This window comes from Salvia splendens, chromosome 6, assembly GCF_004379255.2.
Source record: "Salvia splendens isolate huo1 chromosome 6, SspV2, whole genome shotgun sequence".
In the NCBI taxonomy this organism is placed as follows: Eukaryota; Viridiplantae; Streptophyta; class Magnoliopsida; order Lamiales; family Lamiaceae; genus Salvia; species Salvia splendens.
In genome coordinates, this window is record NC_056037.1 from 9,803,254 (window position 1) to 9,822,074 (window position 18,821).

The window sequence follows — 18,821 nt, forward strand, 5'->3', positions numbered from 1 at the left end:
ATGATGCGCAACGCCATATACAAAGCCAACGAAGAAATCTAAAAGTTCCAGGGGTATTACCTCCAGGAAGAGCGGTCGGCAGGGAGCGGCCGGAGCGAGGTCGACATCATCAGTTCCGCCTTGTCGACCTATCAATCCATGAACTACAAGCCGTTCAAGTACCTCAACATTTGGCAGGAGACGCGGTCGCATCCGAAGTATAGGGGAGGCGTAACATCCTCCTCTAGCGGCTCCTCCAAACAGTCAAGGTCGGTATCCCTATCCGACGCCGGCTCCGAAGACGTGGCTAGCCAACTTACCGGAGCTAACTTCGGTAGCCCCGACGCCGGCCAGAGCGGTTCCCAACGCCGACCGCAAGGAAGGAAGAAGGTGGCGGCCAACCACCGTCGTGCCGGGACTCCATCCGCCCCCGATCTCGAACCCGCTCACGCTCCCTATGTGCCACCTCAACCCCCCACTTAATTTGGCCGATAGGTCAAATATGACTCCCCAGCAACTTCGATCGCATGTGGCGATGATACGGGATTTCCAAAGAACGTTGGGGGTATTGCCGGATGATGATTAGTCTTCGCCGGGGGTATTTTTACGCTTAAATTGTGTAATTTTTATTTTTTAGTAGTTTAATTATGTAATTTTTATTTTTAGGATTTTAATTATGTAATTTTTATTTTTTAGGAATTTAATTATGTAATATTATTCTAGGTATTTTTAATGAATTTTAATTTTGTGGAAATGTTTTTATTTAAATTGAATAATAGAATGGTGGGACCCTTGTGCTCGTCCTTGCGGAAGAGCACGGATGTGGGTGTTGTGCTCTTGCCTAAAAGCAGACAGAAAAAGTGGGGTCGGGCCCATATACGTGCTCGCTGGCAAGAGCATGGATGTGGATGCTCTTAAGTCTTAGGGTCGTTGAAGTGTATTTTGCCGGAGTACGCTATGATTACGTATTAATCCGAGGATTTATTGACTTTTAGATAACACTTTTTTTAATATTGCTTCCTTTCTTTTTTTAGTAGAGGTTTCTTTTTTTCAATATAAAGAATATAATTGTGACATTTTTCTCATTTTGCTCTACTTAAAATTTTTAGAAACTTAAAACTGTGTAATCTGTATTTAATTTATGTAATTTTAAGAATTTAAATTATATTTTTGGTACTGAATTAATGTAATTTTGAGTCATTAAATATTTACGTATATTACAAATAATGAAAGTTTTATAAATGGAATTGGATAATAGTTATAAAAAAAGAAAATACTATAAGTAGTGGTTATAATTTAATGTATTGAGTATAGGTGTTGTATAATATTCGAAATTTTAGTGGGATATTATTGATGCGAGAGCTGAAATTCTATGTGCGATTTGAGATTTGAAATGATGTTAGACTTCAAATGACCTCATTGCTTTCAAGATGATAATTGGTACCCAACTCATGTCAGTTTCTGATTCACCAAAACTATATGATCTACTCAACGATTCCCTCCCGAGTGCAACCGCTCCACATTTTGAATCATTTTTTTCTTTTTATTTCCCTTAAATCATTCATTCTTTTATTTTGTTTACTGATTATATTGTGATAGAATAGTATCAATGGAACTAAATTTCTACCTCTACTTTTAATTAAAACAGTAGTACTTGTGTGGCTGTCGGTATTATGACTGCATATACATATATAGTCAACAATTAATTGAGGGGTGATAAAAGGAATGTTGGTGAGGATCCGAACTACTACTACTTAACACGTAGCTTTCCCACATTAGATGCAAAACAAAAAAACAACTAAGAAAGCATACGAATCAAGCAAGTGAACGAGTACATATATATGATAATGATACAACAAATGTGTGTTGAAAAAATGCAAAATTTTAGAATAGCAGAAATCTCAGACATGAAAGATGATTCGTTTCATTCGAATCACACTATTGGAATTATCAACATGTTACAGTATTTGTTGTGCATTTTGCGGACCAAAGGCTTCATTCCCTACCTTAGATATTATGAATTTCTCAATCTACATCTTCACTAAACACCCAAATGTAGTGTTCTGCTCCTCCAAATCTCTGAAGTGAGCATCAGCTCACCGGTTTCGAGACCTGCACAACAAACAAGTCGAAACAACCAACCTTATAAAAACAAGAAAACCTAATCGAACTTACATGATCATCACAAACATCAACAGTCCATATTGCAATCAAACGCCACAAAGTCGAGAAAATCCTAATAGAAAGTAACAAAAGAAAATGCAGCAAGAAAGAACAATCACTAATTATTCAGTTTAGCATAGGCAACAAAAATCTTCATGTTGTGACAGCAACATTCTGTGTATACTTTTCTGTGTTATCTCACAACACAGTACTATTCTGGCCTTGTATTCAATGTTGAACAGAACAATGCTTCCAGTTTTAGATATGCAAGTATTTAATGGGGATGAAAAACATAATCAAGAAAGGCAAGATTTTTCAAACTCAAGCAGCGGAGAATTTAAATCTGCACAGGATCATAATTCTTTGTCTGATGACTACGAGAAGACCAATAAGTTTCCCTCTACCAAGTACCAACACTAGTTAAGCGCTATAACTCAGATTAGTGCTTAGTAGATATCTTTCGACATTCAAACACTTAATTGAATTTATGTTTTTGTCGTCATGGAACTTGGATCGATGATCAGCCAACGACCATGTGAAACTAGAGTTATCGATCTGAACATGAAAAGATTATGTCATCAATGGAAAAGGTTATGTTGCCTTTGAGGAAACAAACAGAAAACTTGGATTTATTTGCAAACACCATACGCTGAGATTTTTGTTTGGGTGGTGCAGTAGAGATTAGGCGGTGCGCAAAATGGAAGACTATAAACACCCACCTAGCTACTTTCATCAAGTTCAACTTTTTCTCATACATCTTTTATGCCAAATTCAATTAGTCATTTGTGAACGAAGAGGGCCTCAATTAGCAGAAACAGAGGGCACCTGAGTATTACAACATTCAAGATTGGCATCAAAGATGAATGAATTCTTATGCTGTTCTCAAGATTTGAATTACTTTAATGAGGGATGGTTGAGTTAACAAAAAAAGGTAAGTGACACTCCTAAACTATGGCTTTTGTTTTTAACTGTGGTTAAAAGACTAGTTCATAGTACATTGCTTTAATTCGATACATCATCTAGTTCCTGAATGCACACTAAAATCTCGAATTGTATACACATGCAGTAACATTTCTATTAGCATAATCAGTTCATGGGAACTTAAATAGCAACAATTTCTTGTAGATTTGATCTCCCATGGACAAAATTAGTATGAAACAATACAGAGAATACAGAAAGCAAAAAAGAAAAATAGACAAATTTGTAAGTGCAAATGCTCGCAACTTGTAAAGTAAATGTAGCTGTATGAACACACAAAAAATATGAATAACAAATCGAGGGCAGATAAAAAAAGAAAACCCAAACAGCGCAAGGAAAGAAAGAGTGACCTTTTGGGAGGAGAGGCCATGGTCTGAGAAAATATGGTGCCACTGCCGCCATGAGCAAAGTCACTAGTTTGAAGAAAAACCCAAATAGCGCAAGGGGTGTTTGGTTCAGAGAGAGAGAGAGAGAGAGGGAGGGGGGAAGTGCAGCACAGCACTGAGCAGTGAGTTGGAAGTAGGAAAACAGCATTTTGTTCAAAGGGATTTTCAGAGTGAGACAGACTCTTTATTCACTTTTCCTCTTTTATTTTTGTGTTGTTTGTAGAGCAACAGGGTTCACTCCCATCTGTATTCTGTATTGTAACTGGTCTGTCTCTGTGTGTGTGAGAGAGAGAGGTCTTTTGGTTGAAAATAGCACGAATCACGAGGAGCTGAAATGCCAACACAGGAAGAATTTAAAACAGCGGTAAAATGCCTTCAATTTCTGCCTTCATACCTTTTACTTTTACCACTCTCTCTTTCCAACTCGATCAAGTTTCGACTCAATTAAAATAATAATAATAATATATTAAAATAATGGGCGTATACGAAATGGGCTTCGTAAAAGGGCAAACTTTATTGCTTGAAAATTAAATACAGAGGTTTGCCAGTGTCAGTGGAGAAATTTACAAGTGACGAACATAGCCACCATGGCCATACCATGCTAAGGACTCGAACTTAAATGTTGTGTAGATAGATGTTGGGTACAATTGATAATTGTATCAATAATAGTTATAGAAGGCTGGAAATGGTCCTGACAACAGACAAATAGGGCGGACACTCTACCCTTCTTACATGCAGAGAAGCTCACATTCACTTTTCTGCTGAATAACATATTGGCACACAAAAACAGTACAAGATCACAAGCGAATAAATGCCATATGGTCAAAGATTCAAGCATGGTGGCAAAATCATGGTAATCTTGAAAGAAATGATCAAGAAAATGATGTGCATCAAGAGCAAGACATTTTTAGCATTAACCGATCAACAATAACTGTCCCCAAAACTTAGCATCAAGCACAAACCAAAAGCAACAATTATCCAAAACTAAAGCACAACTCTCCCAATTCGGCCAAGAAGAAAAGGAAATATAGAAATCCTCCTACTCTCTACCTTACTACCATTGAAGAAGCACAAATCAATGTTTCCTTGCAGCATGTATGTACCCCACCATTACAGCAGCAGTAGCAATGGCCGAGCCACCCACAAGCATCCACTCCCTTTGCCTCAGGCCACAAACCAACCCTCTCTTTCCAAGGCTATCATTGCCGTGACGCTCGAGCTCCTTGATCAAATTCTCCTTATCATCCAAACAGCTTTGCAGAACGCTGATTTCAGCCTTCATCTTCTCCACCTTCATCGCCAAACCATCCTTCTCCGCAGAACCCTTGCTCTTGCCCTTGCCCACCACAGCTTCCAATTCCTCCACATTCTTCTTGAAAACCTGGATCTGCTTATCCCTAGCATCCAGTTCCACCACCAGCAACGCCTTCTCCCTCTCCGCCGCATCCAGCTTCACATCTTTCTCCACCGCCCTCCCTTTCATCCCCTCCAATTCGCTCTTCAATCCAGGCAATTCCTGCAAATCGATCATCGCGGTCGCCAAATCGTGATGCAGCCTCGACACCTCGCCTTCGAGATCCGCGGCGCGCGCAGCCACAGCACCAAACGCCTTGTTGTCCGATTGCGCGTTCTCTGTTTGATTCTTCAAATCCGCATTCTCGGATTCCAATTTCTCAACAGATGCCTTCAGCTCATCTATTTGTTGCTTGTATTCCTTGACGATCTTAGTGTTCTCCTCCTCGAGATCATTGATCCTTTGATTGAGCTCGTCGGAATCCGCATTGTCAGCATCAGCGAATTCTTCGTGGAACGACGACTCGTCCGCCATTAAATATTCCTATAAACACAAAAAAGAGAACGCATTGAAAATAATAATAACACAGATTTGATCCAAAAAGAAACAAGCGGATGCTCAAATCGACGAATTTCATAATTGCACAACATGGGGGGAAAACAGAGAATAAGGACATATCGAAAACGGAATTTTACGATTCAATTTGTTACCAGATTGATTCCATGAAGAGAAAAGAGATTCAAGAAAGAAATAGATGTAACCTGCCTAGGGTGTGCGGAAGATTGTAGGGTTTATGGAATTTTCAGTCGAGAGAGAAATGCTGTGTATTTTAAAGGCAGGAAAAAATTACTACTCCTCCTCAAACGGGCTATATTAAAATTTAATCGACATAGATCGTCCTATTAAAGTACTTATTCCTGTGCGTTTAATCATATAGAAAACCTATCTAACCATAATATTATTAGGCCATCCACAATAGAAATAGCCCAGCAATAGCTCAGCCATAGCCTAGCCACTGCCACATCATTATCACTAAAAATCCTCCTGCCACATCATCAAAACAAGCAAATAGCCCAGCAATAGCCCAACCATAGCCTAGCCATATACTATCCACATCACTATTAACAAATATATACAAAATGCAATAATTAACAATAACGCAATATACGAAATTTAATTTACGAGACATCTACGGGAAAATTCACTAATATTAATAAAATTTAAAAAGTACATAATTAAAAAAAATTACATTAATTAAATTTACAAATGAAAATTTAAAATAACATTACAACTTAAAGTTAAAAAATAAAAAAAAGACATAATTAAAATCATAAAAAAATAAAAATGACATAATTTAAAATACAATTTTATAGAAAATCCTTGAATGAGATTGTCTCACATCGAAAGTGGAACATAAAACATTCAAGGATGTCTCTATAAAAGAGAGACAACCAAGAATGAGTTTCATAAATTCGCAAGCCCATTAAATATATATGGGCTATTACGAATTTCTAGTATAAATTTATTTATAAAAATTGATTTTTATATATAGAAAACAATTTTTATAAATAAATAATATTTTTTTATATTTGATTTTTTTTTAAAAATTCGAATTTCAAAAATTCGAATTTAAAAAAAAATCGCGCTGGGCGATCCGGGCGCTGCAATAGCGCCGAGCGGATCGCCCAGCGCACCGCCCAGCGCCACGAAACCGCCCAGCGCTGCGCGGTTTCTCTCTCCAATCGTCCGCTGGGCGGCTGCAATAGACCGCCCAGCGAACCGCCCAGCGCCGGCGCTCGGCTGGGCGGTCGCTGGGCGCCTATTGTGGATGGTCTTATGGTCCATCGCAATATTTGTAATTTTAAAATGACACTTTTGCGCACTAGATTATCTCTTTTTATACCATCTTCTTTCTTAAACTATATGGAGTACCTTTTTTTTATATAAAAAACTTCCCCAATCATACATTATTATAAGGGTGGCAAATCGTGCGTGTTGAGTCGTTATCGGGTCAATCTATTAACGACACGATCTAATAAGGACAAACACACACTCGATCTGGTAAGAAAACCCCAAACCCGAACACGAACCTGACTTGCTACCCTCAAACCGAACACTGCACAAACCCGACACGAACCCATTAACGACACGAACCACCTTGGGTCAACACGACGCGATAACAAGACGTGCACGTCATGACACTATAACAACACGACCTGATAACACGGTTAGAACCTAATAACACGATTGGAACCTGATAATACGATAAGAACCTGATAACAACTGCTCTTGATTAACAAAAGTTACAAAACTTTGAATCTGATTTGTAAAGGTCTAATTAAAAACCTAAAATCTGATTACACAATCTGATCTGATGAACAATAACTTCAATAAATTCATAGCGACAAAATCCAATGAAATCCAACAAAAAATTATCATTTTTTAAAATGCTAAAAGTTAATAATATTATAATATTATTTCGTAATGGGTAACCTGAACCTGACACGATAAGGACACGAACCCAATAAGTTTTGACCTAAACCTATTAATTTCGCGTTCTTAACGAGTCGACCCGATAAGGACACGAACCTAATAAGCTTTGACCCAAACCTATTCATTTCGAGCAGATTCGTGTCAGATTAACGTGTCGTTGCAAAAAATTGTCAGCCCTATACACCAAACTCAAACCCAATTTTAAATTTTTCTATGGAACAACATCAAATATGGTGCAACTGTAAAAATTTTGTGAGACATATACTAAAAATGGTACTCCCTCTGATCTATGTTAATTCATTTTTCTATTTGGGAAGTTCAAAAAGATAATTGAGTCATTTAGCAAAGAGTAACTATTTCTCATACTTTATTCTTTCTTCATTTCTCTTACTTTATTCACTGTCCACTTAACACATTATTTTTAATTTTCGTGCCGAAAAGAAGCGACTTTATTAACAAGGAACATAAAGAGTATAAAATTTGAATTTTGTGTGAATGATTGGAGTAAAATTGTTTTTTAGTGTGATTTATACTCAAAAATTAGTTTGAGTTTAATATAAATGGAAATATGAGTTTGAGTTTGATGTAAATGGTTAAAGATGTTAATTATATTTAGCTAACTTATTTCATTCTTTTTTTTTAATTTGTAAAAATTTGTGTTAATCTCAAATGAGATATAGAATAGCAGATGAAAAGTGTATATGGAGTACTCCTTTATTAATTGAGCTGCAATCCCCCGTTTAAGTAAAATCTGGGTTTTAACCCCATTGATAAATTGAAAACATTACATTGTTCCAATGGATGAATTAGAAGATTGTCTCTGTTTTTGTTTAAACAGTCAATATATTACAGTTTTTGTTTAAACAGTCAATATATTACAATTTGATACTAGCGCAGTAGCGCTATAACAAATTGCATCCATATCAAGCAATTTATGATAGTACTACTATCTTATTTAGGTACCCGGTGTAACCCGGCATATGATATGTTGATTAAGATTCCAAGCAAGTTATGGTAGTACTAATATCTTATTTAGGTATCCGGTGTAACCCTGTATATGATACTCCTTTCGTCTTACGTTACTCGCAATTTTTATTTAGGAAGTAAATTTGGGATTCATTTTTTAGTATAATTAAATTAGAATTTTAGGTGTAATGAGACATAACTTAATAAAGAGTCTCTTAACTTAGTCTAACATATTAATTAAATATATTAATTCTAACTTAAACTAGAAATAATGTAAGTAGTTTGAGACGAGTCGAAATAGAATAGTGCAGGTAACATGGGACGGAGGGAGTATATCTTAAATACTTGATTATATGTGTTCCACAAGAGTATGTACTTTTTCCTTTTTAGTATGTCACACGAGAGCATATTCTTATGATACAGAGAGAGGAGTAGAGAGAGGAGTAAAGTTTTTAATTTCTGTATTTATTATACTATTAGCAATTTTGTGTAACCCCTCGTATTTTTAGCAAATAATACCCTTTATCAATAGGTCGAACACATAATCGATTTTTGGATAATGACGTTCATGTGATATATTACATGGACATCATTACCCACGGTCACACAAGTATCCTTGTTTTTATAAATTAGGACAAAATATAGGTAAAATAATAAAGATATTAAGTTCAATTGATTAATCAGTAAACAAAATAAAAGAATGAATGATTAAGGGAAATAAAAAGAATGAGTGATTCAAAATGGGGAGCGGTTGCACTCGGGAGGGAATCGTTGAGCAAAGCGGTTAGAATCAGAGCAGTAGTTGTAGATCATATAGTTTTGCTGAACCCATCTTAGGAGCCTGTTTCTGCCTTGGGCGTCAAGGTCCTGCGTCTGCCCGCATTGTTGGCGGAATCACCAACGGCGGAGTTGATGTTGAAGTCGCTCCAATCCGCCTTGACACGGCCCCAGTCGTCGGCGTTCCACAAGCTGCAGTAAACTCTCATCGCCTGCGTTTTAGGGAACGGAGTCCCGATGGCTTCGTCACACTCTGATCGGAATGTTGTCCCACCATAAATCTGTACATTCAATTCAATTACTTGCACCATTAATTAATTTCACTCAACAATTCTATAATCAAAGTAATTAGATCAACACTCACATGATGCGTTGGAATAGGTGTGGAAAGATGAAGTCGGATCGAACCAGAGGCGGAATTGCTGTTCCTTGTCGCCTTTTCCGCCGGCAAAAACGTTGGTGGTTGAATTCCCCAGAAATTCGAAGTCGATTTCATCGATCGTGTCCTGCTCCTTGAGACGACAACTGCAAGTTCCAAATTTGAATTTGAATTAGAATTTAGAACAAACAAAGTAATTAGTAATTCAATTAGAATGTGAGAATTAATTAGAAAAGGGAAAGCAGAATTACGAAGAAAGTATTCCAGCGGAGTTTCCAGGGACGAGCTTCATCTGCATATCGAATCTACCAAATAAGTATTCATTCTTGGATTGGAAACCGGAGCCAGAGAGAGTATTGGTCTAGCGAGAGAGTGAGCTGCCGCCCGCCTTCCACCACGTGATCTCCGCGTCGCGGTAGAAATCGCCGGAACCGAAGCTCAGAACAACAGCACCAAACAGAATAGAGACTACAAGGATTTACAAGATGCACCACCCATTGCTCTTGTTCAAGGGAGACGGGAAAGGAAGATAGTGAAGTGTGTGTAGATGTGTAGTTTGATTTGGTAGGAGTGAAGTGTTTGCATTTTTTTGTAATATTTATATACTCCAGTTAGTATTGCAGATCCAACGGTGGGGACAGCTGGAGTGGAGCTCGACCGCGGTTTCTGAAAATGAAAGCTGGCTGATTTCGGCATAAGAGCATGCACAACGGTTGCGCCGGGCCCCGCGTCCGTCCGCGCCGCTGGCAAGGACGAGGCTCGCCGCCGCCGCGCTCGCGTCGCTGGCACAGCACTGCTCGATGCATCGAGCAGCGCCGTGCCAGCGAGCAGGACACGTGGCGAACGGCGATTGGATCGAGCAGCGCCGTGCCAGCGAGCAGGACACGTGGCGAACGGCGATTGGGCAACTCCATAGTCGTTGCCTTTGAATATATTTTTTTTAATTAAAAATCAGTTTTTAAATAAAAAATTATTAAAAATTTAAAATAAATTCACTTCCCAAAAAAAAATATAACCGTTTATTACCGTTTTTTATCACTTTTTAATTTTTTTAATTTCCCCCCCAAAAAATACACACTTTCATCTATAAATACCTCCACTTTCACACCAAAAAATTCACATCAAACTACACAATTCTCATATTCATTCTCCCATATCCATTCTCATCTTCATTCTCTCATATCCATTCTCAATCTTTTCTTCCACCATACAACATAACAATGTCCGTCCAAGGCGATTACCACCCGCCCTCTCACGGTTGGAACCCCGAATGGTTGGGTTCACAACCGTTTCCTAGTTCGGAAACGGAATATTCGGCCCCTCCTCAAACCCAAAGTTCGGGCGTTCCGGGTGGCTACCGGCCATACCCAGTCGACGATCAAGGTGCCTCCGAATGGCGATACGGGTGGACACCGGAGCCTAGGCCGACCGCCCCCTCCCAAACTCCAACTCCTCCTACTCGCGGTGTCCGCACACCGTACACTCCGGCGGAGATGGATAAATTGTTCAAGGCGTACTTAGAAATCTCCGAAGATGCGGTGGTTGGCACGAACCAATCCGGCGAGCACTTTTGGTGGCGCGTCGCTCGCCGGTACAATGAAAACCGGCCGCCGGCAACGATTGAGCGCAACGAGAGTATGGTGCGCAACGCCGTCGGCCGAGTCAACGATGAAATTGGCAAGTTCAATGGCTATTTCCTCCAGGAACAGCGGAATGTCGGGAGCGGCCGGAGCGAGGTCGACATCATCACTGCCGCGCTGAGCACCTACCAATCCATGAACTGCAAGTCGTTCAAGTACCTCAACGTTTGGTAGGATACGCGGACGCACCCGAAATATATGGGAGGCGTAACATCCTCCTCTAGCGGCTCCTCCAAACGGTCAAGGTCGGTATCCCTATCCGACGCTGGCTCCGAAGAAGTGGCTAGCCAACTTGTCGGAGCTAACTTGGGTAGCCCCGACGCCGGACCGAGCGGTTCCCAACGCCGACCGCAAGGAAGGAAGAAGGTGGCGGTCAACCGCCGTCTTCCCGAAACCGCTCCCTATGCACCACCTCCACCCCCTAACAACTCGTTGTGGATGCTCTTAGGCCAACTCAATATGGCCGATAGGTCAACTATGACCCCCACGCAACTTCAAACGCACAAGGCCATGATATTGGGTCTCCAAAAATAATTGGGGTTAGTGCCGCCGGATCAGTAGTCTTCCACGGGTAATATTAGCCAATAATTATGTAATTTTTAATTTTTAGGAGTTTAATTATGTAATTTTTAATTTTTAGGAGTTTAATTATGTAATTTTTAATTTTTAGTATTTTAATTATGTAATTTTTTATTTTTAGGATTTTAATTATGTCTTTTTTATTTTATTTGTAATTTGTAATATTTATTGTGGTTTTGTAATGAATTTTAATATTATGGAAATGTTTTTGTTTAATTGAATTTTAAATTGAATTGTGCTTGTCCTTGCGGAAGAGCACAGCTGCGGGTGTTGTGCTCTTGCCAGAGAGCAGGCAGGAATAGTGGCGCCGGGCCCACAACCGTGCTCGCGCAAGAGCACGGTTGTGGATGCTCTAAATCCAGATACTTTTGTTTTGCCAGTTACTATAAGTTTAGTTAATTGATCCACCGCCAATTAATTTCCCAGAAACTAAATCGAGTTGGCAAATTGCAAGTTGCAAAAGTATCATAGTTGAGTAATAAATAAAACTTCTCTTTTATGAATTTAAAGACACCAAACTAGCATGGCAAATCGAAATTTACATATGATTGAGCTTCACCGTCTTGCACCCAAATTTTATACTACTACATGCTAATATGTTAGAAGAGAGATTTCCATTCCAAAATCAGCAGAAGCAGAAACTCATCTTTTACCAAAGTAAAAATGATGAAAAACATAAGTAAAAGGTAACATTAGCTAAGGGATTCACCACCAAAATAAGGCGATGCTATCAAACATGTTACTATCGTATTAGGGCTGCTCCAGGTGCCCTACAAGCCCCTTGTTACTGTACACGACGGCCATCCCCCCGAGCAGCAATTACATACTCGAAGGTGTATTGCCTTAAATACGTGTGCTAATACATCCTCGCCATGCCATACTGAACACTACCTACCTTGCTGTGCGCAGCTGCATTGGCGTTTGTAGTTGCGTGAGTCGGAGCTCTGGTCTGCAGAAGGTTCGCGTCAACCCTGACTCTGTCATGAGCGTGATCGACCTTCATCACTGCAGCCCGACTCATGCAAAAAGGATTGCTTCCTGTGTTAACTGCTGTATCGGGAGCTAGTTTAGCAGCCATCTCACAGTTGGGCATTTGCTTCGTCATCTGAGGTGGCAAGGTTTTCTGAGTCTCTGCTGCTGGTCTTTCCAGCCTGTCTTTGCTGCTTCTATAGTAACAACTTGTCGGTGGGATAGGGGGAGGAGCAACACCCGTTCGTGCCAGAGTTCTTCCCTCATAAGCATCTCTTGTGGCATTCCCACTCTCGTATGGAAAAACTGGGCCAACTACTTTACCTGGTTTAGCTGTGTAGGGTTTGAATTAAACATCAGTTCTTGAGAAAATCTATGGTAAATATGGAACGAGAGAGGTTCTTCGTTATATCGAACAACCTTGTAGGATCCTCTGCGGTGGCTGCAATGTTCTAGGGAAACTACTATGAATCCCATTGGAATCTCTTGAACTTCGACCGCATGATTCTTCACCATTTTGTCGATCTTTGGGATGAACGGTAGCTTGATCCTTAGGTGGTACTGCACCAGAATGTACAACGGTAGACCTGCATCATGCAAAAGATTGCTGGTGAGTGCACGAAATAGACTAAAAGCTGATTGCCACAAATATCAATAATGATTAGCAAACATATAGTAATCAAGAACACGAATATAGGGAATATCTTCGAATTACTAGCACGTAAATAATGGACTTCCACATCCAAAGTCGGAGACAGAAATTCATTAATAAATCCACGGGCAAGGTTGAATTAAATAGTAAGTACTACCTAGGAAGGGAGGCATGCTTTCTTTCAAGAGGAATCGCTGGTGAGCTTTTGCCAATATTTTCTTCCAAATGAGCAAATTGTTTCTTGAACTGATCAAGAGCACTGGGTAAAAGATAATTCCCACCATTAGCAACATGCATTTTTGAAAAGTGAAGAGATTTGAGTAAAAAGAATATCACCTCGGATAGACAAAGGTAGTTCTCTCGATTCCATTGATGTAGTCCTTCAACAGCTGAGGATGGTACTCTAGTATCTCGCGGAATATTAACTCCCGAATGTCCTCTTTTGTCACCTTCCGCCTCTCAAATTCAAATTCCATCTTCGAAATTGGCTGGCAGGATGGCTCTCTGTCAACTTTGGCCAATCCCTTGAAGTACGGATCAGCTAGTGCCTAAAGGCAAACAAGAGATATGCAGCATCTAATCATCCCGAGCTTTCAAATAATTTCCTATCAGAACGGGATTCAGGCCAAAGCAAACCTCTTGAGCTGTAGGCCGGTCCCTTGGATCAAAAGCAAGCAGCTTCTCCAAGAGCCGAAGGGCTAATGGATCAGCGTTTGGAAATTTCTGTGAAAAAGGAATCGGCGGCTTCTTTCTCATGCTTGTGAGATATCTCCTAGCCTTGTCATTACGCACCTAAAAAGAAGAATACAAGAAAGATACTACCAAAACTAAGTAGGGTCTCATATGCAACGAGAACCTTCAAATTTATAAAAAATGATAAAGAATGCATACTCGAGAAATCGTATCCATTGAAGGAGTGCCGAGTAGATCGGTTATCATGTCCAGCTGATGAACAACATTCTTTCCAGCAAAAAGTGGTCTCCCCGTCAACACCTCAGCAAAAATGCAGCCGATACTCCATATGTCAATAGCTGGAGTATACTGAAATGTACAGTAAAAAATTCAAGATGGAACGACGGCCAAAAATGTTGATGCCATGGCACAAGAAGAACAAACTAAACCTATAAATGAGCTTCACACACCAATGCTCCCGATGAGGCATTGAAGAGAATCACACACGAGGCACTTCACCATTTGATGACACGTGTACAGATGTACCCAACTGTTATAAAACTCTCATGCCCTTATCATCCTATTCACAATCTCTCTATATAAAAATATACCAATCCAATATTGAGAATACAGTGACAGGGAAACAATGAAGAGGGAGACAAATGCAGAAACATACCTTTGAGAAAAACGAGCCGCATAATTCTGGAGCCCTGTACCATCTAGTAGCAACATAATCCTGTGTTTTATGACAGGGTGCATACAACTATCAGAAAGAGGCATAAAGAAAAGCAGCTCTTTTAATTGTTCATTATAAATAACAATGACAATAACACCTGTTCATACCGTCCAAAATACAGTCGTCGGTGTGTCACTGAATGCAACTCTGGCCAATCCAAAATCACATATTTTCAGTTTACAATTTGCATTTGCCAGGATGTTCTTTGGTTTCAAATCACGGTGGTAGACATTAGCTGCAGCATATATTCAGAGTAATGATCAAATAAAGATTTGCACTTTATCTATTTTTTAGGGTGGGGTGGTGGATAAGGATTAGTCAAGAGGAATACAAATAGAAGGATTACCCGTGTGAATATATTTAAGGGCACGAAGCAATTGGTAAAGAAAAAATTGGTAATGTTCCCGTGTCAAGTCATCATTTGCTTTGATAACTTGATGTAGATCAGTCTCCATTAGCTCAAAAACCACGTAAATATCTTTGAATTCTCTCCTTGAAGGGGGAAGCGTGATATGCTTGATCTCGACAACATCTGGGTGCCGCAGAAGCCTGAGAAGCTTTACCTCTCGGAGAATCCGAGCAGCATCAGATATGTGCTCGAAGATGCCATGGATTTTCTTTATTGCAACCTTGTCACCAGTATGAGTGTCGATCGCAGAACAAACAACACCATAACTTCCTTTTCCTACAACCTCCTGGATTATATACCTGCTTGCCTCCCCATACTCAGAAAAGAAGTCCATTTCCTTTGAACCCTGATTCAATCAAAGAGATTGGATATACAGTCACAATTTATTAAACAATGAAATAAACAGTAACTGCAGACAACAATTGCACTATATATACTGCAGCCTTTCATTTATACACCACCCAGTGGGTGTTAAAAACATTTCAAGCTATAGCAAAAAAAGGAGAGTAGGTACAGAGATGCAGGAGATTGGCCACACACAAGCACACAAACCTATAGGAGAAACCATTTCACATATCATCCTAGTCAAGGAAATGCAACAATGTAACATTTTAAACTTCATTGGATCTTGATCAGTCATAGTATAAAATAACTACACCATTTTCGTTTCTTGAACTTGAACAAGATAACTCATAGTCAAGAACACGAAAAATGTACTCCAAGCAAGAGCTTCCGTAGTAGACAAGTACCACTACACAACATTGTAAGCCATGTAAAGCTAACACTTGTTCCAATCATGGTTTTAAAGAATCAGACAACATGAAACATAGTAAAAATTAAGATGGAGAAGATAGTATCAGTTAGTTTAAGCGTTCAATCAGAGATGATGAGAAATATGCAGTGTAATTGCAGCTGACAGCATTCGGTTATTCATTTCTTTGAAAGAGTCTACTGAATTCAAATGCAGAAAGCTACAGATTTCAGACACCAAAATTCCAATCATCATCTATCCATCACCAGTCTAATCAAACATCAAAACTAGCCTTCAAACGTCTGATCAATCAATGTAATTCATAGTTTACCAAAATTGATGTATTTTAAACAAATCAAGAACAACCCCAATTTGAGACTCGTCATAAAAGAAAAGTCTTTCTTTCTTTTTCTTTATTTCTTGAAGACGAATAGTACAAAACAAGTAAAACTGATAATCAAGAACAGGCAAATCTATAAAAAAAATCTTCTTGTTTTTGTAATACGTAAATCATACACCTCAAAAAAACTTTTCTTTTTTCAATCACAATCGAGCTGACCTTCTTTTTTAGGTAATCAGACTGCATTGTTCCAAAACCCAAGAAAAGAATCTTCAGCAGCTCTCCAATTCCGCCACGAATTTCAACAGAAAACGCAGCCGCATTTGCCCATCCAACTCGACTTGGAATGGAGAAAGAGCAGAATCACAGTAGAAAAAAGAGAAACCGATCCCTCATATAACCTGACGCTACTCCTTATCTCCGTTTTCACCAGAAATTCTAGAACAACCATCAACAGCTTACTCACACGAGTGCGTGAATGTGTGGATCTTAAGGAACGTTGCGGTTGCTCCGACGATGGGGTTGCTTCTGACACCGACACTAACTGTAGGAGAGAGGATGTGTATATCAGTATATGTAGAGCGATAGGAAGTGAATGTTTGAGTTGTACATTTCTGCTTCTAGTTGTACCACTAGACCATCAGACAACGCGTCTCCTATCCGTCTCGGTCTCGTCTCTCCGAGACCGAGACGGAGATCTCATCTCGTCGGGCGTCTTGCCCGGAAGAGAGAGCTGGCCAGCCAGCTCGCCACGCGCCTTGTCCACGTGGCGAGCTCCCGTTGATCCGTGACGCCTAGTCGTCGGCCCGTGAGTGGGCATCTTTAATTTCCGTTGAAAATATTTTTTTTGTTTTTTTAAAAATTCAGGAAAAAACCGAAAAATAAAAAAGAAATCCCAAAAATATACTAGCCGTTTATAGCCGTTTTTTACAAATTTTTTATTTTTTAAATATCTTTTTAAGCCCCCAATCACTTCTATAAATATCAAATCATTCCCACAAATTAATTCACCATAAAAAAACTCCCTATTCTCACTTAAACACTCTACATTCTTCATCTCAAAACATTATTCTTCTCCCAAATTTAATCCATTCATGGATCCATTTGAGCAAATGCGTCGAATAATGGAAGAATCGCTAGAAGAAGATCGACGTAGGGAGGAGGAGGAAGCCGCGGCGCCTCAAAGACGATCCCGGATTTACATCCATCGTAACCGGGAGGAAGCCGCCGCAAGGTTGATACGCGATTACTTCTGTGAGAACCCGGTATGGGGAGAGACCTACTTCCGTCGCCGTTTCTGCATGCTGAAACCGCTATTTATGCATATCGCAAATACATTGGCAGCCCGGGAAGAGAACTTCCAAGAAGGGTTCGACGCCATTGGCCGTCCCAGTCACACGACGCTCCATAAATGTACTGCAGCAATCCGTCAGCTTGCTACTGGACAAACGGCGGATTTGTTCGACGAATACCTGCACATTGGGGAAAGCACTGGGAGACTGTGTTTGATGAACTTCTGCAAAGGCGTCTGGGCAGCCTTCACCGACGAATTTCTCCGGAAGCCAAGCACCGCAGATTGTCAGTTTCTGCTCCGACTTCACAAAGAAGTGCACGGATTCCCCGGGATGCTTGGCAGTGTCGATTGCATGCATTGGCAATGGAAGAATTGCCCTGTGGCATGGAGGGGGTCATACACGAGCGGCCACAAAGACACCCACCCCACCGTTATACTCGAGGCCGTTGCCGACTACCGGCTATGGATTTGGCATGCGTATTTCGGGGTCCCCAGATCGAACAACGACGTCAACGTGCTCAACCAATCCGACCTCTTCAGCGAAGTTTTGAATGGTAAAGCGTCGGCCATCAACTTCATCGCTAACAACCGCTAGTATAAAATGGGGTACTATCTTGCCTACGGCATCTATCCGAAGTGGCCAACCTTGGTGAAGACGTTCAATAGGCCGATGAACGAAAAACAGGCTCTTTTTGCGCAGAAGCAAGAGGCTGCTCGTAAGGATGTGAAGAGAGCGCTCGGGGTTCTCCAAGCTCGATTCAACATTATCAAAGCCCCGGCTTGTACGTGGTTTATGGAGAATATGGTCGACATCATGTATACGTGCATAATCTTGCACAACATGATTGTCGCCGACGAAGGACCTGAGGCGGGAAATTGGTTCGACCCTGAAACCCAGGGAAGCTCTATCGCAAGTAGTCCGCCTCACAATGGAGTGCATTTGTCTTTGCAAGAGCGGTTGTCTGTTCGGGCAAGGACACGTAATTCTAGCGCCCACGCCCAACTCCAGGAGGATCTAATGGAGCACATTTGGGCAAAATTTGGCAACCAGTAGACGCACTTGATCGTCATTAGACAACTCTTTCTTCTGCTTCTTTGAGTTTAAAATTATGTATTTTTTAAATTATGTATTTTTTTTATTTTTTTAGGATTTTATTAATGTGGTTTTTTTTATTTTTTTAGGATTTTATTAATGTGGTTTTTTTTTTAGAATTTTAAGTTGTAATTTTATTTTATTTAATGAAGTGTGTTTTTATTAATTGAATTTGTTGGAAATAAAAATAAAAATGAAATTGAATGAATAGTTAAGGGATTAGATGGTTAAGAGATGGAGGGATGCAGGTGTTGTCTCTTAGTTAAGAGAT

At 39.9% G+C, this 18,821-nt stretch overlaps 3 protein-coding genes across 5 annotated transcripts; all 3 read right to left on the bottom strand.

Moving 5' to 3' along the window:
• Positions 1–4,392: 4,392 nt before the first annotated feature.
• On the bottom strand, positions 4,393–5,682 carry LOC121807170 (peroxisomal and mitochondrial division factor 2-like). 3 transcript variants are annotated; one of them, XM_042207374.1, is made up of 2 exons: positions 5,566–5,682; positions 4,393–5,343 (listed from the first exon to the last, which is right to left on the bottom strand). In XM_042207374.1, the coding sequence occupies exon 2, from the start codon at positions 5,332–5,334 to the stop codon at positions 4,582–4,584; it is 753 nt and encodes a 250-aa protein (XP_042063308.1). In that variant the 5' UTR covers positions 5,335–5,343; positions 5,566–5,682; the 3' UTR covers positions 4,393–4,581. The 3 variants fall into 3 exon arrangements, with proteins under 3 accessions (XP_042063308.1, XP_042063309.1, XP_042063307.1); XM_042207375.1 differs by having other exon boundaries at positions 5,562–5,681; XM_042207373.1 differs by having other exon boundaries at positions 5,511–5,668.
• Positions 5,683–8,916: 3,234 nt separating this feature from the next.
• LOC121807358 (probable xyloglucan endotransglucosylase/hydrolase protein 25) lies at positions 8,917–9,960 on the bottom strand. Its single transcript, XM_042207578.1, has 3 exons — positions 9,667–9,960; positions 9,401–9,561; positions 8,917–9,317 (listed from the first exon to the last, which is right to left on the bottom strand). Exons 1-3 carry the CDS (start codon positions 9,711–9,713, stop codon positions 9,283–9,285), a joined length of 243 nt encoding a protein of 80 aa, XP_042063512.1. The 5' UTR covers positions 9,714–9,960; the 3' UTR covers positions 8,917–9,282.
• A 2,193-nt stretch (positions 9,961–12,153) lies between these two features.
• On the bottom strand, positions 12,154–16,759 carry LOC121809902 (mitogen-activated protein kinase 20-like). Its single transcript, XM_042210748.1, has 10 exons — positions 16,383–16,759; positions 15,010–15,418; positions 14,771–14,898; positions 14,604–14,663; positions 14,147–14,296; positions 13,892–14,047; positions 13,592–13,803; positions 13,413–13,514; positions 13,024–13,190; positions 12,154–12,936 (listed from the first exon to the last, which is right to left on the bottom strand). The coding sequence occupies exons 1-10, from the start codon at positions 16,407–16,409 to the stop codon at positions 12,491–12,493; spliced, it is 1,857 nt and encodes a 618-aa protein (XP_042066682.1). The 5' UTR covers positions 16,410–16,759; the 3' UTR covers positions 12,154–12,490.
• Between the last annotated feature and the right edge of the window lie 2,062 nt (positions 16,760–18,821).

Coding starts and splice junctions, on each gene's coding strand:
- LOC121807170 (XM_042207374.1), bottom strand. CDS start 5,334: ATGGCGGACGAGTCGTCGTTCCACGAAGAATTCGCTGATGCTGACAAT.
- LOC121807358 (XM_042207578.1), bottom strand. CDS start 9,713: ATGCAGATGAAGCTCGTCCCTGGAAACTCCGCTGGAATACTTTCTTC. Junction 9,562..9,666: donor TCCGCTGGAATACTTTCTTC/GTAATTCTGCTT, acceptor TGGAACTTGCAG/TTGTCGTCTCAAGGAGCAGG. Junction 9,318..9,400: donor CACCTATTCCAACGCATCAT/GTGAGTGTTGAT, acceptor TTGAATGTACAG/ATTTATGGTGGGACAACATT.
- LOC121809902 (XM_042210748.1), bottom strand. CDS start 16,409: ATGCAGTCTGATTACCTAAAAAAGAAG. Junction 14,899..15,009: donor CCTTAAATATATTCACACGG/GTAATCCTTCTA, acceptor TATATGCTGCAG/CTAATGTCTACCACCGTGAT. Junction 14,048..14,146: donor CAATGGATACGATTTCTCGA/GTATGCATTCTT, acceptor TCTTCTTTTTAG/GTGCGTAATGACAAGGCTAG.